The sequence below is a fragment of the Rana temporaria genome, chromosome 2, assembly GCF_905171775.1.
Source record: "Rana temporaria chromosome 2, aRanTem1.1, whole genome shotgun sequence".
NCBI lineage: Eukaryota > Metazoa > Chordata > Amphibia > Anura > Ranidae > Rana > Rana temporaria.
The window spans coordinates 265432672-265457724 of NC_053490.1; the positions used below are offsets into that span (position 1 = coordinate 265432672).

The 25053-nt window shown below is 41.0% G+C and overlaps 1 protein-coding gene across 2 annotated transcripts in view; it reads right to left on the reverse strand.

Annotated features, from left to right (window-relative positions):
- The window catches only part of USP32 (ubiquitin specific peptidase 32), a 265092-nt gene that overhangs the window by 67244 nt on the left and 172795 nt on the right, over positions 1 to 25053 (reverse strand). Inside the window, exons 16-20 of one of the 2 annotated variants that reach the window (XM_040336910.1) lie at positions 23157 to 23316; positions 7623 to 7777; positions 4403 to 4484; positions 1369 to 1443; positions 845 to 983 (exon numbers count right to left, since the gene is read on the reverse strand). In XM_040336910.1, coding sequence (XP_040192844.1) covers positions 845 to 983; positions 1369 to 1443; positions 4403 to 4484; positions 7623 to 7777; positions 23157 to 23316 — 611 coding nt within the window. The remainder of the gene's footprint in view (positions 1 to 844; positions 984 to 1368; positions 1444 to 4402; positions 4485 to 7622; positions 7778 to 23156; positions 23317 to 25053) is intronic. The other variant, XM_040336911.1, reaches the window with a different exon arrangement.

The window sequence follows — 25053 nt, forward strand, 5'->3', positions numbered from 1 at the left end:
AAACATGATTTTGACTTTTTTTTTTTTTTTATCTCAGTCTATCCATGAGAGATACCTTGGGTTTATGCTAACCTGGGACTTCTTTATTGTAAATTGAGTTTTACGTTGAAAAAAGACAGTCACTTATAATTTATGCTATATGATTAGAAACAATGCTCTGAAAAAGTAACCAAGGAATTCCTTTTAGATTTTGTTTTTACCTGCCTGTGGCATTGTTCCAGCTTCCAGTGGCTCCAGTGGCCACCAGCAGGTGTCGCTCTGCAGCCTAGTTGGCTCTCAAATTATTCCCTACATCTCAATTCTTGATCCTTTACAGCAGTTGATGCCTCTACAGCAGTCATCACCGCCTCTACTTTAGCATCCTGCCCTTATACCCCACTGATCTGGACACTTGGCTTTCTCAATTGCTGTTCTCAGCCCTGCCCTGCCCCAGCTTAAGTTGTATATAGTGTATGTGGTATGATCTTGCTTGTTTTATTATTTATTGTAATATTTGATTTTACTTGCACTAGTTTTGCTGTAATCTAAAAATTGCTTGTTAAAGAATGTGCTTTTGTTGCTTGCTGTATATCACAATTTGGCCTTTTCACTGTTGTTCAATTTACAGTTTTTGAACTTATTTTTTTGCATGTATTGCCTGCTGTGGTTTTAATTCTGGCTAGACCCAGCCAACGTAGGATTCTGTGTACACCCCCACAAGGCCAATTTCAGACCCAGTCTGCCAAAGATGTAATTACAAACATGAAAAACAATTTTAAACAGACACTGAATGGACTGATAACGCAAATAGATGTGCAGATTCTAATGTGTCTACACACATTTGCTTAGTATTAAACATAAGTACCTGTTTAGCTCATACAGATGTCTCCCTGAGATGAAGTATTTTGTTAGAGGCTGAGTGTTACTGACACATTGGATACTGGAGTTCATAAAGCATGTATTTCCAAGGTTGCTGAGGCCTGTTGCTCCCTTTTCAGTAGGGACTAAAACAAAAAAACAGTACCAACGGGTTATCCGCCATTATGAGCAAATTGATTAAACTGGTAAAATTACAATATAATGCCAATATAATGCCTTCTGTATTTTGTGGGGGGTAGTGGCATTTCTCTTATACAGATAAGGATAGACAGAGAAATCTTTTGTAAGGTAGATTAAAAGGCATCTTAGACTGAAGCTGCTTCCTATTTAATTGTAAAAAAAGGGTTAAATCTCTTTAACTCAATAGAAGGGCCAATATTATCAGTGATAATAATAACATTAACATGCACTAAAAATAATACGGCTTTAGTTTGTATAAACCACTTTGGTTATTTCACTTAATATTTTGTATTCAAGCTCAAAAAGATAACATTCAACTCGTAGACTTACCTTTATGCCTATCTATTTTACTGCTATTTGCAATAAATGACATTTCTTCTGGCCAGCTCATGTCTTTGTTGCGAACTGAAAAAAAAACAAAAAAACAAAAAAAATGTCAACAGTGAATAAGTAGAATTTTTACATTTACAATAGCGAAAAAGTTTAATGCTACTTAAAAAAGAAAAGGCATGCCTCTTGTCAGTCCAAATATGGCAGTATCCAACCATATCTGTATGTCATAAAACTCAAAGTTGGATTGTGAACCAAGTGGATTTGAAAAAGTGGCGTTAAAAACACAGGAGTTTTAGACCTCCTCCCCACCTGTGTTAAGTTTCGACAATGATTTCCTGCAGGAGACTCAGTGGGATTTTCTGTGAAAAGCAACAGGCGGAAAGCCCTATTTAAAGCAATGACAGGCTGACAAGGCCCACAGCGGTTTCCATGTAATCAAGCATGCACATCTACAGTGGCAAGATAAAGTATGTGAACCTGATCCAAGTCACAACAATAGACAATGAGGTTGATTTACTAAAGGAAAAACCACTCTGCACTACAAGTGCACTTGAAAGTACAGTTGCTGTAGATCTCAGGGGAAGATCTGAAATGAGGGGAAGCTCTGCTGATTTGATCATCCAATCATGTGCAAGCTAAAATACAGTTTTTTTATTTTCCTTGCATGTCCCTCTCAGATCTACAGAGACTGCACTTCCAAGAGCACGTTCAAGTGCACAGTGGATTTGCCTTTAGTAAATAACCCCCAGTGTGCTTAAGCTGATAACATACAAACAATTCAAATTTATCATATTTTTATTGAACACACCAGTTAAACATTTGCCGTAATGAAGGAAAGGGTAAGCGAATCATTGGAGTTTATAACTGGTTGAACCTCTTTTGGCAGCAATAATATGAGAGCACTTTTGGTAGCTCTGGATCAGACCTTCACAATGCTCAGGAGGAATATGTGACCATTCCTCTTGACAAATCTGCTACAGCTCAGACACATTTGTAGGATGTCTGGTGTGAACATCTCTCTTGAGGTCATTCCACAGCATCTCCCTATGGACTAAGGTCTGGCTGGGCTCTGATGAGGCCACCCCAAAAAGGCAGTGGCCCCATCAGAGCCCCATTCTGAAACCAGTTTGTGGTGGATTTACTTCAATGCTGAGGGTCATTTGTCCTGCTGCATCACCCAACTTCTATTAAGCTTCAGCTGGCGGACAGCCTCCCTGACATCATCCCATAAGATATTTTGGTAAACTATGTACTATGACTTAATTGGTATTGCTGAATGTTGTATTTGTTCTTCACATAATTAGGCTATTGTTTCTATGTAAGAAGTGATCTAAAATGAGTTTGAAAGAGAATTTTGTTGATGGACAGGGTAATGATGCTGAGGAATTATAGGTAAAGTTGCATATAGGTGTGCATAGGGGCAGATGCTGAATGGCCTAAGGTTATTAGTGGTGTACCCCTAGGATCAGTGTTGGAACCTTTATTATTTTATCTATTTATAAATAATTTAGAGTTCAGGATTAAAGCCTGATTCACACAAGTTTCAGCTTGTTTAGGAGCAGTGTGAACCACAAGCTTTGATAAAGTATTTGCAGAGCTTTCGGCAAGCTTTGTTGAAAGATTTAAAGTACCATTCAGCTCGTTTGTAAATGTTGAACACAGATCCTAAGGCGAGTGTTGATTGCCACTTTAAGCAAGCTGCTGGCAGGCTTCAAACAAGCTTCAAAAACAGTTCTAAAGTCTGTTAGCAGCCTGTTAAAAGTTCTCATTCTTCATATGTGCCAGATAAGATGGTCCACATGCTTAGCATTTTTCTGTCATAGTTTCCCATGTTTTTATCATGTCTCTGCAAGAGACCAGTGTTCCACTGGAATATTCCGGGAAGTGCTCTATGTGTTTCATATATGCTTGGAGTGCTTGTGTTTACTATGATTATGAGGCAGAAAGTGGGCTGATGTCACAACCTCAAGTTGCCAATCAGAGGAAGCTTTGTATTTATTGCCAGAAAACATTGCTTTCTCTGAATGGCTGAGCGCCGATCAGATAGACTCAATTGTGTTTCAGGTAGTTAACAGGAAGTCTCGGCTGCAAACTGGAACACAGTACGGTATACTGTATTTAGCCTCAGCTACATACAATTTATACCGCACATCCAGAGGCCTCACATGTTAGTGAGGGACAATTTGGCCCAAGCAAAACTATGTAAAGTATATCAAAAGCTGGAGTTCAGCTTTAACTGAGCAAATATACGTGTATTGCAGGGCTCCCAAGTTTAGCAACCACTCACTTGAGCTTAACCTTTAAGTGTTTGAAGAATTCTTCAGTTATAGGAAGCCATAATGTTGGATTTTAACTTCTTAAGGAGAGAAAGCCATTGGCCTTCAGGAGGTATCAGGGATACAGAAGGATTACTTACATTAGTTAAAGGTAACCTGTCCAGAGAGAGATATAGGTGCTCCAATGTGAACTTGTCTTTGAAAGTGCATGCTCTGGACCAAATCATCTTGTTTTAGGTCTCATTACTTACTGAGTCACAAAATGTAATGTCCCAAAACTTAGTAAAAACGGAAAGATAAGGATGACAAACCAGGTCGGCAATTGTTGATCCTATATTTCTGTCCCAACAAGTTACTTTTAAAAAGACCTTTAGAGTTTATAAAAGCACTGAATTAGAAGATGCTGCCGTATATATGTGATGAACCAGGGGTAGTGTAAAGCGTATAGGCTGAACGAACACTATCTGCGCCCAGAGCATACACAGTTTGTGTGCGAGGGCTTTACACAAACCACCAAGCATAACCGCATACAGCTAAATCTTCCAATTCATCTCAATGGGTGGCTGTGCACAGTAGCTGTAGGTCCCGGGAGAGTGTTTTTGAAGGCTCTTTACAGTCATGTGAACGAAGCCTTACTCAACAGTATCACAAATACTAATTTAAAACACAAAAACAACTGAAGATAGCCATAGCATTGAAGCTCCTACTACCACTATATGTATGTGTTCGTAAATCTAGCTGCTATTACAATTTACCTTCTATTACCAAGTGCTGCTCATCCTGAATTTTAAGATATTCTAGTCTATGGTCTTCATCGTCCAAGAGAGTGAGGTAGTTCTAATGAAAAGAAATAAAGTACTTGAGTGGACATTTCATATACCGATACATATATACACAAAGGTTAGCACAAAGTCTAAAGTCTACATCACTACATTGCACAAAAGACTTTTAAAGGAAACAAAGCAAGAATTTTGTTAGATGCACAATTCTACATAAAAGTGTTGCCCAATACCAGGGATCAAGTAAATGCCTGTTGGGTTTTGAGGGAGGAAGGGTTGTCCCACCCCCACAGCTCCCCAAGCTCCACTTCCTCTTTTCAGGACCGTGCTCTCTCCACCTTGGACACAGCGCATCATAGGTACTTCACAGAAATTATTTTCTTTCAGACAGCATCCGATATTCTATGCAAATGTGCTTCTTTTGTGCTAAAATAAGATTCAGGAAAGAATAGCAACATTGGTGCCAGACACATGCACTATCTTACCAAAAGTATTCGGATACCTGTCTTTTTACGCACATCAACTTCAATGGCATCCCAGTCTTATAGCTAGATTCAGAGAGAGTTAGGCCACTCGGAATCTGCGCCGTCCTAAGTTTATGTGTATTCTGAAACTGAGATACACTTAAACCTATCTAAGATACGACAGAATACTCCCCACTATGGGAAAATAATAACTTAAAAGAAATTTTGGCCATGGGAAAATTAAAAGAATGGGATAAACGTGGGATAACCAGAGTGGCACAACTCTACACAGACTGCACATTAAAACCCTTCTCAGAGCTAAGTCGGGAATATGGCATCCCAAATTCTATGTTTTTTGCCTATTTGCAGGTTAGACACGCATTACAAGCCCAATTTAAATTACAGCCAGTAAGATGGCAAAAGCTCACGCATCTCCAAAGACTAATCAAGACGGGAGTCTTGAAAGGTCTTATATCAGAATTGTACGAACGGATCAGCGATCAGTTAATAGGAAAAGAGAAGCTGAGCAAGAATAAACAGAGGTGGGAGGAGGATATTGGACTCATAACAAATGACCAATGGGACAGGATACTGGAACTAGGGACAGTGGTTTCATTAGCCCCCTCACAACGGGTTTCTCACTTGTTTCTCCTCCACAGGGTCTACTATACCCCCAAGAAATTATATGGATTTGGATGGAAGTCAGATGACAAATGTCCCAGATGTCAAAATACAGGGGACCTCATCCACATGATGTGGAAATGCCCAAAACTGCATAGATATTGGGCTAAGATTCTGGACATTATAAATGCAACCTTTGGAACCACTCTGGAACTTGAAGCCAGGGTTTGTCTATTAGGATGCATTGAAGAGAGAATGGGGCAGAGGGATATATTAGTAGCAGTTATAAGATGCCTGTTTCAGGCGAGGAAATTGATCGCACTAAAATGGCAAGCACAAAATCCACCCACAGTAGAGGAATGGTTTAAAGTAATGAATAGCACAATTGGGAAGGAAAGGGGAACATGGATTAGAAGGGGTAACCTCAAAAAATGTAATGCAATATGGGAGTACTGGTTATGTAAAATAGGCCGCTCACTTTAATCAGGGAAAGTTAGGTAAAGAATAATCTAAGGAAAGGAACAGAACTAAAAAACGTGTATGCACTTTAAAAGTAAGATAGGAGGGAGGGAGGGAGGGTTGGGAATGGGATTGAAGGAAATTTTTAACCTATGCAATTAATTTTTTGTATGCACATATAATGCACTGAATATAGAATATGGATTTGTATGTTTTCTTTCTCTGCTATATATGTATGGAAACAATAAAAAAAAGTATTGAATTTAAAAGATACGACAGCCTGCGCCATCGTATCTTAGGGTGCAATATTTAGGCTGGCCACTAGGTGGCGCTTCCGTTGAGTTCGGCGTAGAATATGTAAATGACTAGATACGCCTATTCACGAACGTACGTTTTCAGGCGTAAAGTTATTCCATCAAATAGCTGGACTAGTCAATGTTAAGTATGGCCGTCGTTCCCGCGTCGAAATTTGAAAATTTTACGTCGTTTGCGTATGTCGTCCGTGAATAGGGCTGGACGTAATTTACATTCACGTCGAAACCAATACGTCCTTGCGGCGTACTTTGGCACAATGCACACTGGGATATGTACACAGACGGCGCATGCGCGGTTCTTAAAAAACGTCAATCACGTCAGGTCACCCCCCATTAACATAAAACACGCCCCTCATCCTAATTTGAATTAGGCGCGCTTATGCCGGCCCTATTTACGCTACGCCGCCGTAAGTTAGGAGGCAAGTACTTTGTGAATACAGTACTTGCCTCTCTGACTTAAGGCGGCGTAGCGTAAATACGATACGCTACGCCGCCTTAAAGTAAGGCGGCGTTTCTGAATCCAGCTATTAGTCCGTAGGGTTCAATATTGAGTTGGCCCACCCTCTACAGCTATAACCCTTCTGGAAAGGCTGTCCACAAGGTTTAGGAGTCAACAAGGTCAAATATTACCATAGACACACTCCTAAACCTTGTGGACAGCATTACCAGAAGAATTAAAATGGTTATAGCTGCAAAGGGTGGGCCAACTCAATATTAAACCATATAGACTAAGACGCCATTAAAGTTCATGTGTGCCTTAAGGCAGGCGTCCCTATACTTTTGGTAATATAATGTATGAATGCGAGTAAAAGGAGCTGTGGTAGCGTGAAATAATATTGTTGGTGCAGAAGGTCTCAAGTGCAACTTCCTCCTAATTTGACCCTTGGTAATGTGAACCTCTTACTAAGCCATAGTCTAAAGATTCAATCTCAACAAAATTCAAATTTAATGCCCACAATACTTTTTGGAAATATTCTTTTGGTAGCTATATAGTATCACAACTTTTTGGAGTTTTGGATAGCGTAGGATTAAACCCCGGTCAGCATTTCCCGAGAGTGAGGGGAAACATTTTCTTTTAGACAGCAATGACTAGACAGGTTTTCTCATTGTAATATTTATCCTCACCTCTTGTGCCCATCATAACTATAACATTTTGGATTTTCTACTACCCTGTTTAAGTAACAATGGTCACAAATAGAGTGGGTGAATATCTCCAGCTTGGACACAAACAACATTAAAACTTCACAGTTCTAGCCATTCTCCGTGTCCAAATTAAAGAAAAAAAACTTTGATTTAGAAACATTTTAACAAAGCAGAATACATTCAATCACTGATTACCTCACTATTATACAACCACAATCGCATGTCTTCTTCTTTGATGCGCAGTCGTTGGGAAAGATACTCATGGATTTCTTTTATGGTCTGCATTCTGCTAAAGCAACCAGTATATGCCAGGACTCTCTTCAGAGGAGCATTGGGGGATGGCACATTTCCTGTTTTTATAAAAAAGAAACATGACTTCAATGTTAAGATGTGTTGGCGCATCACACATCTAAATTACACAGCTAGTTGCATTCTTCTTTTAATTGCATACAGGTATAAGATTCAGCAGGACAGTCTTATATTCCATATTCGTAACAAAAAGAGTCATTTTAGGAGGATATTTTGAGTATCTGGCATGCCACTTTTAACAAAAGGACACACATATTTTTGTATTATGTGTCTGTTATCACATACTTTTATGAAAAAGTATCCCGTTCTCTTTATTTTGCTGTGTGCAATACAAGGTGACCATGCCAGTTCTCCTACTTTCTTGTTTCAAATTGACCACATCAGGCATTGAAGCACATCAGTCCCAGCATGGTCAAATTTCTACTTAGAATTCAACTTGGAAGCACAGCTTGCCTGTACTCCAGTGGCTAGACTTGTGTACTGTGGTTTCTCTACCTCCTGCCGACACTCTCTGCTTGCAGTCTGCACCTCCAGCTCTCTAAGCCCCTCATGCAGCTGAGAAAAGAGGTCATAGGGTTACTTATGAAAAATAAAAAAGGAATAAAAATATGCGTGTCATTTTTTATTTATTTTTTTATGTATATACACAAATGTTTTGCCTTGCATTTCTATTTTAAACTGAATAGCTGGTTTTAAAAGTTAAGGCTTCACATATATTTTAATGAATTGCAAGACAAGGATTTTTCTTAATTTTTTATTACCCATTGAGTCCCCAGGCCTTTTTTCATTTAGGCGTTTGCTCAGTTACACATCTTATATTTTTGTCTACCCTCACATACAACTTTTTATTTTCTTTTGCAGGACAGATATAGCTATTATTAGCAAGTTTTGAACACATATGTTTTCTTATTTCCTTGAGAAAATATATGTCTCTTTGCCCCTGAAGATCTCACAATTGACACAACATGTTGGGCAGAGTTGGGAGTCTGAGGGAGAGGTGGCTGTTTACAGAGTAGAGTAATCTTTGCTCTTGGCTCTGAGTGGCTTATCTTCATTGCAGCACTGCTGACATGCTGTGCTCAGTAATTCTATCTGCAACACTATTCGAGTACATTTTTAATTATTATTTAATAAAACAGAAAGAACACTATGTTATCTTTTTATTTTCTTTGAGAGCAATATTGAGGGTTCTAATTAATCATGCTTGGGCCAGAGAGCATTCTTGGAAACTCACCAGTGGGTGGTAGTTTAATTATGCTGAAGACCTCCATTGCCTGGAGTAATTGTTTGCCATCTGGATACAAGTGTTATTATTTGCAGATGACTTTTGTAATGAAAGTCAACTGTTAAGGTGAGCAGACACATTTTGGGGTTCGGTGGAGGTCATTCCTTTTGGGAGAACACACTTTGTATTGGAAGCACTGCAGATGAATTTATGGATTATCACATATGGACACTAATTGATGTTTGATGTTTTTTGTGGCAATATACCAATATTATTTTGTGGCTATTTAAAATCATACACTTATTGTGGGAAATGGACACAGTTCATTATGTATGTATACACCTACTTTAATATAATGTGATATAAGCATGGTACCCTTTTTTAAAATGTTACTTGGCGAGTTTATCACTGTGGAGCTTGCAGCTGCAAGTCGGGGAGACCATTGCACAAAATGTATTGAATATTGAATAAGAGGAAACCAGTCTTTGCAAAATAACTGGTAGTGTAGAGATCTATCCTTTGATAGTACCCAAGGCCAAGTCCAGACTTGACTGGAAAAAGGTCAGGATGAGTCCTACGGAGAATTTCCTGTGATGAAATGTTCTTGTTTTGCACCATGCAAAGTACGCCTTCTAGGAGCAATCATAGACTTTGTGAGAGGTCAATATCCTAGCTTTAAGGAGCACACCAATAACCAATTTGGATAGAATCCCTATTGATTCATGGTCAGGGATTCAACAGCCATGCCATCAAAGCCAGCAACTGTAAAGCAGGGTGTTATTTTGATCATTGAGACTGGGAGAGCTTACAAAGTGTCTTCCAAGAGTCTAAAGAGGTCTCTGTAACACTTCTACCTGAGCCAATTTGGTGCAATAAAAATCACCAGCATTGCCCTCCATTTACAGCAGATTGCTTCAGATTACGGTAAACCAATTCCACAGAGTCATTAGAGCACACATCGCTATGGCTAGATGATCCTGGTCTGGAAACAAACTTGCTCAGTTTGTTGTCGAATCTGGAAGCCAGGATGTACACATCTGGCAATTACCACCTGTGACAGTGGTTCATAAAAACCACTGCATCATGCTACTGACTGATGAAGTGAGCCTGCCATCTTTCCAGACCTTAAATATGCATGGCAGGGCTGGAACCTGAAGTTTTGCCCAAGAATCTGGCCTACTTCCCTTTGAGACTTCTAGTTTTTCCCTGATTGTTGATGTTTGCCACTACTGTATCACTGTCTGACTGAATCCAGATCAGATGACCTTGCAGTTGAGAGGTCCAGCACTGAAGGAGCAACCAAATTGCTTAGAGCTCAAGTATGTTGATTTCTATACTAGCTTCCTCAGGCGACCAAGTCACCTGTTCTAAAAGGGTGTTTAGGACTCGTCCTCAGCCTGTCAGATGAGTTTGTGATTTGCAAGCCACCAGGCCAGAGAAAATATGGTCCTGGGTGTCAGGAGAACCTGTGAATACAGAGACTGTACCTTTTTGTCCCACACAGGCAAAATATGCAAAGGAATTGGCCTGCATTTGAGCATGCTGGATTCCCCTAAAAAAGCCACAATTAAGCCCAGAGCCTTCATGCAAAAGCATTGAGATGGATGGCCCCTGAATGGCAGCATCTAAAAACGGGAGCACAGAGTCCAGAATTTGATTTGTAGAATAAATACTGTGGACTAAGCAGCATCTCAAAGGAGACCAATATACTCCAAGCAATGAGTTTACATCCTGAATCACCTGAAGTCAGTGCTAGAGTAAGCAAACCTTTAAAGAGTCTGAACAGTCATTTGGACATTATCAGGCAGGGTCTGAGCTGACTGCTCTCTCAAGCAAGGGGTCATCCAGATACACCACAATGAGAAGCACGTGTGTGAAACAGAGCAACCACAGAGCTAGCTTTGGTGAATACTCCAGAAGCAGTTTACAGATCAAAAGTATGGGCAGCAAACTACTGTATTTGCTGGCGTATAAGACTACCTTTTACACTTAAAAAAACTGTCCAAAAAGCAGGGGTATCGTCTTATATGCCGGGTCAGCTGCTCGGATGCCTGTTGGATGTGCGGTAATACTGTACGCAGCTTCGGCTACATACAGTATATACCGCTTAACCAATCCCGGTGAGCTATGTATTCAAATGAATTCAGAGCCTACTTGGATTGGAATAACAACCTCTGCCAATCTGGGCAGGCTACATACAGTAGCCTGCTCGGATTGGCTTTGAGAGTCAGAGAGGATTTTGCTGCTGATGATACAGCCTCTGCCAATCCAAGCAGGCTTTGTATTCATTAATAGAATAAATTGCTCGCTGTGATTGGCTCCAGCTCCAGCAAGAAGGAAGAATATGTCTACAGCTACAGCGAGAATGAAGAAGAATATGGCTCCAGAAGGAAGAAATATGAAACGTCAGAAGCCTCGGAAGGGGGGTCGTCTTATACGGTGAGTACAGGCAAAAAAATGTAAAATTAGGGGGTCGTCTTATACGCCCGGTCGCCTTATACACCGGCAAATACGGGTAGTAGTGTTGTTACACTGAAAAGATAGGAGACATGCAAGTAAGCATACTTGTCCACAGAGGCCATAACATTTTCAGAACAGGGGGATGCAATACATTTTTGCACCCAAATACAGACGTTGGAGAAGTTTTAGACTTGAAGTAGAACTGTGGATAGGTTTGAGTAGAAACCCTGAAACCTTTCCATTTCAGAAACAATAAATAAAAACACATTTAGACCTCTTGCATATTGCAGCTTGAAAAAGCTCAGCATAGCATTTTTTTTTTTTACTGAGCTGAAATACAGCCCATTAATTGTAATGTGCCTATGCACACAGGCACATAAACAAGCAATAAGGAGGCAACAAAGGCAATGTTCTCCATCAACACGCATAAACAATAAGCTTTTTCCACTGTTGTTCATCAGGCCAACATTTAAGCCAAAGATTCCCTACATATTAACAGACAGATGGAACATTCTGGATATGAAACATACAATATCCACAGGCATGGGTTCCAATTGTTTTAAAATCAAATGATTAGTCAGGATCAATTCAGGTGCATTACTTATTTCCTTGGTCTACACCCCCAAGAGTTGGCAAATGGGCATTAAGAGGCTGCATGGAAGGGCCAGTATAGGAAAATAAGAACTTGTAAAGTGTTTCCAGTCTCTTGTCAACTGGATCCTTAAACAATGGAAAGTCTTTACCAGGAACAGTTAGTGTTTTGTTAAGGCAAGAAGTGGCAGGATCCGTAATAGGAACAGCCTACTCCATGTAAACACCTCTTCAATGGGTTATTGTGCAGCAAAAAAATTGTGAGGAGAAAAAAGCTGGCCAGAAGTAGATCATTAACCATACAAAATAGGATGCAGCAACAAGTGTACTGGAAAGGTTAGGGACAGGTTTTGGACTTTCAAGTGATCCCAAACTGATAGGGTTAGGGAATTTAGAGGTAGGTTGCTCAATATCTAGACATGTATGCACTCTGGTAATAGCTAGCCATGTATGCACTCTGCTAATTATAAACAAACCAAAAGACTGATACCCAGAGAGTATGGGTTTGTGGAATGGAATTTCATTCAACTAATAAGAGCAACATAGGGGGGGACACGGAGGGATGACGTGGTGCACGTGACGCACGCACGCCGAGGGAGCAGCAGCTCGCGCCACGGATCGGACCCTACGACGGGGGATGGAGGAAGCCGGAGGTCTCGAGGGTGCATCGGCGGCGGCAGGAACGGCGCAGAGCGGGAGACTGCGGGGCTGCTAGACCGCCGACTGCTCCCTCTGCGAGGCCGCTCTCCCCCGCCGTCTTAGCCGAGGCCCCCCCTCTCTCCCTCACTCTCCCCACCGCTCTCTGAAGGAGGAGTTGAACCGAGCGGCACAGATAGCGGGGAACAGGTGCGGCTGTCTGCAGCATCGTACGGTGGGTGCTTATGGCTTTCGGCCCCCCCGCGGATTACGGCTCCTCATCAGTCCCCAGGGAGCCCAGACAAGCATTGAGGTAATATTTACGCAAACCTTCTTCTTTTGGGTCCTATGGAAGCACATCTACAGGATAATTAATCCAGGTGGACAACCTGAAATTGCAGGTAATGGTGAGAACCTTATTTTGTCAGCATTTGCTATTTAGTTTGCCTTTCTCTCCTCCCTTCTCTGCCATAGAAGGACAATGCAGCAATTTACCCACAGACACTTCAGGGCTGTTCCAGTAAGAGCAAAGAGTGAACTCACTTGTGGTTTCTGACAAAATTTTGTTAAACAGCAGAGGGGTACCTGGAGTGAATGTGGCTTACATAAGCTCGATTAGTCTCTCCTCATACATATCTACACAGGATTTTATGCCTCTATGGATTGACAGCCGTACAGACGGCAGACATTCACTCGGGTAGGCAAGCATAAAAGCACCAGCTACCGCATAGACATTGCACCCGCTTCCACCAATTAAATTCAAAGCCTGGAAGGGGCATGTTTTGAAGCACTGTCTGAAATGCCAGGGATTGGCAAGTAACATTCCCTATATCGCCAGGTCATCTGGAGGCGAACTCAGTGCGGGTTGGGGTTTGACTCTCCTGCCCAAGATGCTCAATCGCCTCAGGCCCACAAGCTTTTAGGCAGTACACACTACGGCCCAGGGCGAAGGGAGCTAGATGTCTGAGAGACCTTAGATCTTGCATCTATAAAAACGTATGCTAAGTACGGAAGAGGTGAGAGGAAGTTATCGACGGCCATCGTATGGCATGCCCCACTACACACTAGGCGCTGACTAAATCATAAAGTAAAGAAAAGGGAAAAAAGAAGGGGGGCGCAAATGCAGCCCAAGCCATAGGATTGTCGCTGCGTAAAAACCGCAAGGCATCTCGTAGTGGAAAATCCCCAAAATAATTTTAAATCCAAATAGGGAGTGCACAGCCTTTATTACCAAGGACGTGCAACCCTCCTTTTCAAAAACCCGTCTTAGCGCAAGAGGGAGAACCCCCGGTCCATCTCTTGTTTCTTTTAAAGTAATGGAAACACCCGGTGTCACATACTCTCCAAGATTTAATTAATATCCCCAAAATTGTGCAAAATTGCCCCCTAGGGAGTTATAAAAAACTTTCAAAAAAAAAAAAAAAAAAAAAAAAAAAAAAAAAAAAGAGGAAAGGGGGAGGGGGAGAAGCTCCTCATCTTGTGATCAAACTGGGGAAACGCATCAGAGCGATAAAGAAATATAACATGAATAGATCAACTAGGGGGGCGGCCCCGAAAATACCTAAAGATACCTCCACTACCAGTACGATCAGACACTATATGACGCCGGAAGGAAGTTCTAAGAGTCCAGGACTGATAAAAAAAACAGAAAAAACTGGGACAAATAAAAAGGGAATAGGGGGGGCAGAAACCCCAAGCGCGGATACCTCAACAGAACTTGATCATGCAGTCAGCCAAATGGAAGACCCTAGCTTGGACTCTCACATTCCCACAATGGGGGAAATGGATGCTATGTTAAGGAGGTTGGAGAACGTAATAAGAGAGGAAATCAGTACCCTAAGAACGGATTTATTCCATACGCTAGAACGGGTAGAGGAAGCAGAGAAAAAAATAGAAAAGTAAGATCTTGAACTAAAAGAATTAAAAACCCAACATCTGAATATGAAACAAAACCAGAGGCTACTGCAATATCGCCTAGAAGATCACGAGAACCGTAACAGAAGGCAAAACCTTAGGATACGAGCGGTTAAGGAGGAGAGGGGCGAAGACCTGAGGAAAATTCTCAACGAGTTGTTCCTGCCCCTCCTAAACAACGGTTCGGAAGGTCCCCTCAAAATAGAAAGGGTACATCGAGTTGGAAAGATAAGGGAGGGAGGAGGAAACTGGAACAGGGACATAATTGCCAGGTTCAGACATTTCGAAGATAAAGAGGAAATCTGGCAAAAACTGAGAAGAAAGCCTCCCTTATCCTATGACGGGACTGAGATTCAGATTTTCACGGACTTGGCCTGGGAAACCCTGTCCAGAAGAAGGCATTTAAAACCCTTATTGGAACAAATGCGGAAATCTAATATAAATTACCAATGGGGCTTTCCGGCTTGCTTGATAGGGTTTAGAGAGGGTATATCAGCTAAACTAACATTCCCTGAGGATTTGGCAGGGTTCTGCCGTAAACTGGATATACCGTTGATTGAGTTACCTGAATGGGTGGAATAGGGATGGGTTGAATAGGGACCAGAAAATAGCAGCAACTTGGGGCGGCCCTGAGAGATTGGCACAGAGGGGGTGAGAGGGGGAGGGGTCGGGGGGTGGGTGATCGGAGAGGGGAACAAGTAGGGAGGATCCGTCCCCGCCACACATATAAGATCAATCTCCCGGGAAATTCCAGGAGACAATGTATGGGAGGGGCGCTGAGTGCTACACCTCATCCAAAAGAACCGACAGGTGGGGGATACAGTGGATCCCCACGGTTCAGAGGCGATGCATGGGCCTAGACAAGGGGGGGGAGGGGGGGATCGAGGGGTGGTTTTGGAAGGGGAGAGAATATTCTCCCCCTTCAAAATAGGGAGGGAACAGGGAAAACGGCTCCCAGGGGATCTCTTAGAAAGTCCAGCAAGTTCACGGAACGATCCAGTAATAGGAAATGACTGAAGTTAAATTTTTATCCTACAATGTAAAGGGCCTAAATTCAGCGGTCAAAAGACTAAAAGTCTTGGCTGAGCTGGAGCACCTCAGAGCGGATGTGGTATTTATTCAAGAATCTCATCTGACCATTGACGCAAACATTAAATTATACTCCCCGGTGTACCCCGTTTGGTTTTACGGTGATTCCATATCCAAACGAGCAAGGGGTGTGGCTATCGGGTTTACAAGAGGTTTTGGATTCACGCTTGAGGCGAGGCTGACGGACCCCGAAGGGAGATTTTTATTTCTCAAAATAAAGTTCGAAAATGTAATCTATACTCTAGCAAATATATATGCACCAAACGTACACCCAACACAATACTTAGGAAAAATTTTGGGAAAATTGAACAACTTTGCGGAGGGATATATAATACTGATGGGGGATTTAAACTTTGTATTTAACCCAACAGAAGACAGTACGTTCCGTGGGAAGGTGACAAAAAATGAGCATTTGCAGAGAATCAAACATAAGCTACACGAACGCCAATTAGTGGACGTTTGGCGGATTTTTCACCCAAAAGAACATGACTACACATTTTTTTCCCCTCCCCACGGAACGTATTCTAGAATAGACTACATCTTGGCGGATCACGGGCTGCTAGACTCTATTACAGAGACTGAAATCGGAATCATGACGGTGTCAGATCATGCTCCAATAACAATGAAAATTATATTATCTACACAAAAGAGGCAGCGGCCGGTGTGGCGCCTGGATGATAGCCTGATCCGAGATGAAGGAGGGGGTAGAAGAGTGGAGGCTGAACTAAAACAATTCTTTCATATTAATGATACAGTGGGGATTTCCAGCGCAACCCTTTGGGAGACGCACAAAGCGTATATCAGAGGAATTTTAATTGCCGAGGCCGCTAAAAAAAAAAAAGAAAGGGAAAACAAAGCCAACTCCCTGAGGAAAGAGATAGAGACCCTAGAAAGTAAACACAAAGAGCAAAGATTAAAAGAGACCTACCTTAATCTAACCCTGAAAAGAGATGCACTTAAGGAAATCATGGAACAGGAAGCAAGGTATAAACTAAACTGCATCTCCAAGGAGAGGTACATATGGGGTAATAAACCAAGTAAGCTGTTAGCCAAAATGGCAAAAAAAAAGAAAACTAGGAACTACATTGAAAAAATTAAGGGGAAAAATGGGAACTTGGCTTATGCAACTCCCGAAATCGCAGACAGTTTTAAAAACTATTACGAGGAATTATATACAATAAAACACCCAGGTCTGCAGGAAGGGGAAAGGGAAGAAGAGACTAGAGACTTTCTTGCAAAGGCAGGACTCCCCAGATTGGAGGAGATGGAGAGTTTTGATATGGATCGCCCCATAACCGAGGCAGAAATCAAAATGGCAATAAATACCTCCACGGGCGGAAAAAGCCCGGGTCCGGACGGGTTCTCAACCATGTATTATAAGAGATTTAGCAACATATTGATTCCAAAGATGTGCAAATATTTTAATGGGCTAGGCTCCGAATTCGAAGCCAGCAGTGAAGCAACAGCGGCCGTGATCACGCTAATATTGAAAGAAGGGAAGGACAGCACTCTCTGTTCGGGATACAGACCTATTTCGCTGTTAAATGCAGACATCAAGCTGTTTGCCAAAATCCTTGCAGGACGCCTGAGGGGAGTTATGCACTCTTTGGTGCACCCCGATCAGGTAGGATTTGTACCCAATAGAGAGGGCAAAGATAATAGCCTTAGGGCAATTCTTCTGCTCCAGTCCATTAGGCAGAATAAATCCCCCGGTCTATTCCTGTCAGTTGACGCTGAGAAAGCTTTCGACAGGGTAGACTGGGGGCTTATGATGAAGACCCTTACTATCATGGGAATAGGAAATAGGATGTCCCGTTGGATTAAAACACTGTACCTCTATCCTACCGCAAAAATTAAAATAAACGGAACGTTATCGGAACCATTCGAAATGAAAAATGGAACAAGGCAGGGGTGCCCCCTATCACCCCTTCTCTTTATACTATCATTGGAGCCATTATTGGCTACTATCCGCAATGATCCCGATATCAACGGAGTAGGAGTAGACGGGGAGGAACACAAATTATCGGCCTTCGCCGACGACATTTTATTTTATGTAACCAACCCGATCAAATCCATTTTAAAGCTCTCCAAAGTAATGAAACAATACGGGAATATCTCTAACTTTAAAATAAATATAAATAAATCAGAAATTTTGAATATAAATTTAAATAAAAGAGAGGCAGGACTAGTAAAAGAAGTCTGCGCCTTTCCCTGGACCAAAGAACTAAAGTACCTAGGTATTAAACTAGCTAATACAGTACAGAAGATGTATAAAATAAACTATGTTCCCTTACTAAATGAAATCAAGAATGAATTAAAAAACACGGTAAATAAACCTATATCTTGGATCGGACGTATAAATATGTTGAAGATGGTCGTAGTCCCAAAAATTCTTTATAAATTTTCACTGGTACCAATCGCCCTTCCACAGCAATTTCTGAGCATCCTTAATACCTTGCTACTAAACTATGTATGGAAAAACAAGAAGCATAGAATTTCCCTCTCCACACTAAAACAGGGAAAGCTGCATGGCGGGTTGGGTGTTCCGGACATCAAAAGTTACTATAAAGCAGCGGTCCTATCGCGGGCGGTCGAATGGGCCCGGGACAGGCCAGATAAAAGATGGGTGCAAATTGAGAAGGCGTTATCTAGCAAACACTTGAATAATACCATATGGATCCCTACACAACACAGAGCACTAGATCACAAAACACATGAAATAACAAGACACACTTTAAGATTATGGGATATAACTCAGGCACAACTAGAGGGGAAATTTAATTCCCCACTAATGAATTTAAAAGAAAATCCTTATTTTGCACCGGGGGAAAACAAAATTGGAGGGAATTGGATTAGGAAAGACACAGTGCACTTAGGAGATATTATTAAGGACGGAGAGATGATGACCTACGGAGATTTGAAGTCCAAAACGGACTACTGGAATCTCGATAGGTGGCATTATTCTCAGCTGCATCACTTTGTGTGGCACCTCCCCCGCCCATTACGGACGGAGGCGGAGCTCACCCCACTTGAGAGGATCTGCAAATCCAAGAATTCAAAGGGCACTATCACTAAACTCTACGAGATATTGGTCAAGATAGGGTCTCGGGGAGAAGCACCCTTCATAGAAAAATGGGAAAGAGAGTTAGGTATCACGAGAGGGACAAACACTTTTCAGAGGATTATTCAATTAACTCACTCATCTGCTATAGATGTCCGCACAGCCGAAGCAAATTACAAGTGCCTTTCAGGGTGGTATATCACCCCTGACAAAGCTAATAAATTTAAAGCAAGCCAGCCAGCTGAGTGCTGGCGGGGTTGTTCAGAAATAGGCACGATGGCCCATTTATGGTGGCTATGCCCAAAAATTCAAAGCTATTGGGATATAATATTGACCCAAATAAAGGTTATAACGGGGGAGGAGATAAAGAAGGACCCCTGGGTCGTGCTCTTTCACGGCAGTCCGGAAGGGGTAAAAAAATACAAGCAGTCTTTACTACCCCATCTCTTAAACGCAGCGAAGAGACTCATTCCCAAAAAGTGGCAGGAGAAGGAAAGCCCCCATGTCTGGAACTGGATAGACGAAGTAGAGGAAACGTACAGGTTAGAAGAACTAAGGGACAGTCACCTGGAAAGAAACGGGGAATATAGGGAGAAATGGGCAAAATGGAAGGAATACAAAAAAACATGGAGCTACGCTGAAAGAGTTAGGGTCTGATAGGAACAGGAAATGTGTAAGTGGGTAGTAACCCACATGCACCGCCAGCTCGCCCTTTTTTGACTACTTTCAGAGGTATATTCAAAAATAGTTCCCTTTGCTGAACTTTATAGGCGATATGTTAGAAGAGATTAGGATGAGATCCCTGGGAGCCATGGGGGGGAGGGGAGGGTGTATAAAATTGAAAAAATTCGTTTTTCTGTCAAATATTATTGGGTCCCGACCAACAGGGCGTAGGATTAATGCCTTTATGATCTGTTGGTTGGCCGACAAAGAATACGTAATATTTATGAACATTTAAATAAAAAAAAAAAAAAAAAAAAAAAAAAAAAAAAAAAAAAAAAAAAAAAATTTTGCAGAATAAATACCACATATGATGCAAACCACAACTTGAGACATAAGAAGCATCAAATTATGAGCTGGTCTCTAGAATTGGGTAAATGAAAGCTGAGGTGGTAAAAAAAAAAAAAAAAAAAAAAAAAAAAAAAAAAAAAAAAAAAAAAAAAAAAAAAAAAAAAAAAAAAAAAGAGCAACATAGGGGTATCATCCCGGAAATGTATTTGAAAAGAATGAAATGTATCTACTTTTCTGTGATTTCAAACCAAAAGACTGAACCTCTTTAGGCACAAAATCATCTAAAAAAAGAAGAGACCGTACTCCTTATCATCCTCGGCGAAGTGCACAAAAGCAGCTGCAGGCAAATCAGAGAGACTCTGGAGGAGAAAGCATAGACATATGCCTACAGCCTCTGTGTTCTTAGCTACCATGGCAGAGATGTTAAAAAATCTGATAAAGCCAAAACAATTACTTCCCTGGATAAGGCAGAAAAATGAGCTAAGCCAGATGGAGCCAGAGAAGACTAAGGAGCATACAGTCTCAAATGGGACAAAGGTCAGGGCTGCCCATGTCAAGTCCTTGAGGAGGAACACTGCCAGCCACTCGAAAGAAGTAGTGGGAAAAAAAGCTGTACAGGTATGCAGGACTGCTTCCTTTGTGCCTTTGATCAGACACGTGGCAAGTACGTAGAATGATGAAGCTTCAAGTAAATCTCACAAAGTTCCAAATAAAGTACTTCAAAATCATCTGTAGAAGCAAGGGAGGTTATATATTGGTGGCTGTGACCATATCACTGTTAGGCAGCAGCAAGAAGAAAATGTATCCATAGACCGTGCTATGGCAGGGATCTCCCCTCACGGTGAGAAGATAGGAAAGCAGTTGTGTGTACCTGACTTAGCACAAACATATAATAGAGCAGCACATAACCACCAGGTGGCCTGCGGCACAGGCCAGTGTGGTGCAGTAAGATTAGCATGGCGTGTGCAAGAAATGTTATGGTGATGAAGCACTGTCCCCCCACAGTATCTGGAACACATTTAAATGCTTTGCAGCAGAAAAGCTCCACTGTATTAACCCCACAGGAGAATTACCAGGATACCAGATATTAAATATCAGTTTATAAATTTAAAAATGAAATTGATCCAAAGCCATTATAGTTTCCTTTTGAAGCTATCAGCAGCAAAATTAAAGATCCTACTTGTTATTTTGTATAAACATTTACATGGAATAAATGTTAACTTTGAAAAACATAACAAAAAAAAAAAAAAGTGTCCCTCCTGGCATGAGTAGACTGCATAGCCGCTAGAAAATGTACAAAAGCTCTAGGTCTGACAAGTGACATAAAAAATGTTTACATGTATAAAAGGACTTTTGTCCTGCAGAGACCAGAACAAGAAACCCTCACCGAGATGCCGACGAGTGTTTTAAAGCTTTTACCTAACATAATTCCATCTGCTATTCTTGATGATACCTGAACATAAAATGTTTACAAACCAATAAACAGCTGGAAACCTTCAAACACTTTGGAACATTAATTTATAATGACTCTCTATCACTATTGTTCTCTTCAGTGTAGGTTTCTAATTATGTCCCAATGTTCATTTTATGTGGCATAAAGTTAAAGAAATCCAGGTTAATATTTTCTGCAAAACAATGCAGAACCCGGTCGCCAAGTACAGAAATTTGTAATTCATATTATTTATGTATATAAAATAGGCCATCCTGTACAGAATATGCAAAACAGTGCATTTTTTTTAAGTAAAAATATAATATGATATAGTACTACAAATATATATTTATATGTAACAATATATTAAGAAAACTTATACAAGTTTGAATAAAGGCATGCAATATCTTTATACCAATTTCACACAATGCTACACGAAACAGCATTCTGAGTAGCAAAGCAACAATGTTACCTTAACAATACCCCCACACTGCAACATAATATCCCTTTAAAAAAGAAAAAGCAATTAAGGTAAGAGGATTAGTTGTAAGATTACAGCAAGAAAGCATTTTTTTTAACCCAAGATTAATCACTGATTTGACAATAATTAGCGCACAGCAAAAAAAAATTAAATAAAAAGTCACCAAGATTTATTTAAAATTAAACAAGCTTTTAATTGGTCTGGTCAAAAATTAAAGATCAAAATTTAGTTTTGTTTGAAAGGTAAAAAAAAAGCCACATATGCCAGGAGAAAGACATTTAGCTTCATTCTCTACAACCAAGGAATCAAATATTAAACAGGCTATTTCAGCACTGAACACAGAGACCTACAGTCTGCACAAGAACAAGTTTGGGTAGATTATTATAAAAGTTTTAGCTGGCTTTAAGACATAATTAAAGGCAAACATGTTTTTGATAGAGTGGAGAGGCACTGAACATGTTTTTTTGCCGTCTGTGACACATTACGTGAGATTCACCCTTCCTTTCTGTTTGGCCTATTTAAATACTATCATCGAGACTGAAAGTGAAAGAAAGTTCCAAATTTTTGGATCTCACCAGAACAAGAATAGAGGGAAAATCCTACAATGGAGACACCAGTTCTGGTGACAACCAAGGATTTCTTCTCAATTTCTGTCTTGGCAATGAGACAGAAAGTGAAGTGAAATCTCCCCAAAGGAACAAAGATGATATAAAAATTGGCTATAGCCCTCCCTTAGTCTTAAGAAATTTTAAAAACTTGGCGTACTTTAAAATAGAAACAAAGGCAAAACTATATATTATTTTTGGATAGAGCAAGGGAAAGGAGGAAACATGTCAGTTGAACTGGAGCGAGTTCCATTCACTGTCTCATAGCCACAACAGGAAGTGAGAGGAATTCCCTCCGAACTGAGAGAGATCCCTGGCAGTCACCAGGCTCAACAAGAACTAGTGTCCCCAACTGGAACATTCTCTTCTTTTTCCGGTTTTGATGATCACTAAAAATGTGGGATTTTCTTTCACTTTTGGTGATAACAGCCACCAGAACAAACAGAGAGGGCAGCTCTCCCTAAAGGGTTGTGCCTTCAGTTATACTTTCAACATCAGCGACTGAAATATATCAGTTTAGGATAGTTGTAGCCTTTAATCATTCTATATTAAAAAAAAAACATTAAGTACCAGGATCTTACCAAGCAATTACTTCTTCACAACACCAATCAAATGCAAAGATGCATCCATTTCTGACTAGCGACAGCGGGGAAATATCTCTACTTACAGGTATATGTAAGAATTTTAAACACATTAAAAGAGTACCGTAAATACTTTTTTACGATTATGAAATTATTCCAAAAATAGGTTGCAAGCATTCTGCAATGTACACTCAGTTGTTCGAATTAGAAAATGAGTATTTTCTTGTGCATGACCTTAGGTTAAAAACCCATTAATTTAAAATGCAGGTTGCAGAGCTAGCAGGCATTACAGTGGCATAAAAAGTGCAATCCCATTCTTGCTGCATTCTTACATTACCTCTGGGTAAATGCTGAGGAAACATTCTTAGGCTCATCATACCCATATTCACCCAGATGTTAGACTGTTGTTGGCGGGTCACAGGCTGCTGTCTCAAGAAAAGCAAATAACGTGGAAAGAGCTCCAGTTCTGGGAGGTTAGTTTTACTGTTTCGGATTACCTAATAAAAAAATAAAACCGCAAGACAGCATCATTTTAGATTTAAATGCAGCCAACATTTCCCTTAAAGTGGAAGTCCATGCAAAAACTAAAATCCCTGCATCTATAGCTACCAACATTTTAACACTATCCTCTCTAGCCCTGAAAAGAAAAAACAAGTATACATAACTTTTCTGCAGGCGATCCGACCCGATCTCCAGCGGCAGAAGCTTTTATCCCACTCTGAGCTGTCAGCCGCAGCTTCGCGGTGGAGGACACATCTGCCAATGGAAGCCCCATAGTAACGCTATGGGCGACGTCACTTCCCATTAATTTTACAACCGTTGTGGGACGTGTACTCAGCAGAGCTTCCGCCGCTGGAGATCGAGTTGGATGGCCTGCAGAAAAGGTATGTATACTCGTTTTTCTTTACAGGGCTAGAGAGGTTAGTGTTAGAATGTTGGTGGCTTTAGATGCAGGGATTTTAGTTTTTGCATGGACTTCCACTTTAATGGTTGTTTTATACAATATAGACAGAAAAGGTACCAACACATTTGAACCCCTACAGGTAATTGGCCAATGCTGTCGCACAGAATCGGGAAAAGACCTCAGTTTAGTGTAAGCTCCGACTGCAATATCTTTCTTTGGTCCTAGCAGTTGAGCAAAAGCAGCCCTGAATCCCTGATGGAAGCAGGTGTGCTTAAATTCCTGTGCTGTATACTAGTTTTAAAGCAGTTAGGCCTCTTTCACATGGGCTGTCTGATCAGGTTTGCCTGTCAGTTTTTCAGACGGGCCTTGCACTCTCCCCTATGGAACGGAGAATGTCAGTGTACACAAGATCGCTGACATCCGCCGCTATCCGATCTGATGAAAATTGACTGGCGGTCTATTTTCACCCAATTTCCCCATAGAGGAGAGCGGGACTGTGTCCGTCACCGCTCAGCACAGTGATTAGAGACGGACCGGTCATCCGCTTGCTCAGTGGGGGTTAGCAGAGCGATTACCCACTGAGCAAGCGGATTCCGCAAAATGAAGTGTGAAAGAGGCCTCAGGCTGAAAGTACTCACTGAGTTACTAAAACATTCTCTTAGTTCTACACAATGAACTACTACCCTGGAAGAAATAAATGGCTGCTTCCATCTGTGTTTTAATGTACAGGTTTGACCATAATTCAGTCTAGAATACATTTGCCACCACAAAGGCTAACAATGCGACATAATATTCAAGGAAATTTTACACACACACACAAATTTGTGCTCATAAGTTTAAATACCCTGGCAGAATTTATGATTTCTTGGCCATTTTTCAGATAATATGAATGATATAATAAAACATTTCTTTCACTCATGGTTAGTGTTTGGCTGAAGTCATTTATTATCAATCAACTGTGTTTTACTCTTTTTAAATCATAAAAACAGAAACTACCCAAATGACCCTGATCAAAAATTTACATACCCCAGTTGCCCCCTTTAACATCAGTGACAGCTTGAATTATTTTGTGGCATTTGTGGATGAGGCTCTTTATCTTCTCAGATGGTAAAGCTGCCCATTCCTTTTGGCAAAAAGCCTCCAGTTCCTGTAAATTCTTGGCTGCATGAACTGCACGTTTGAGATCGCCCAAGATTGGTTCAATGATATTGAGGTCAGGAGACTGAGATGGCCACTCCAGAACCTTAGCTTTATTCTGCTGTAGCCAATGACAGGTCGACTTGGCCTCGTGTTTTGGATCATTGTCATGTTGGAATGTCCAAGTATGTCC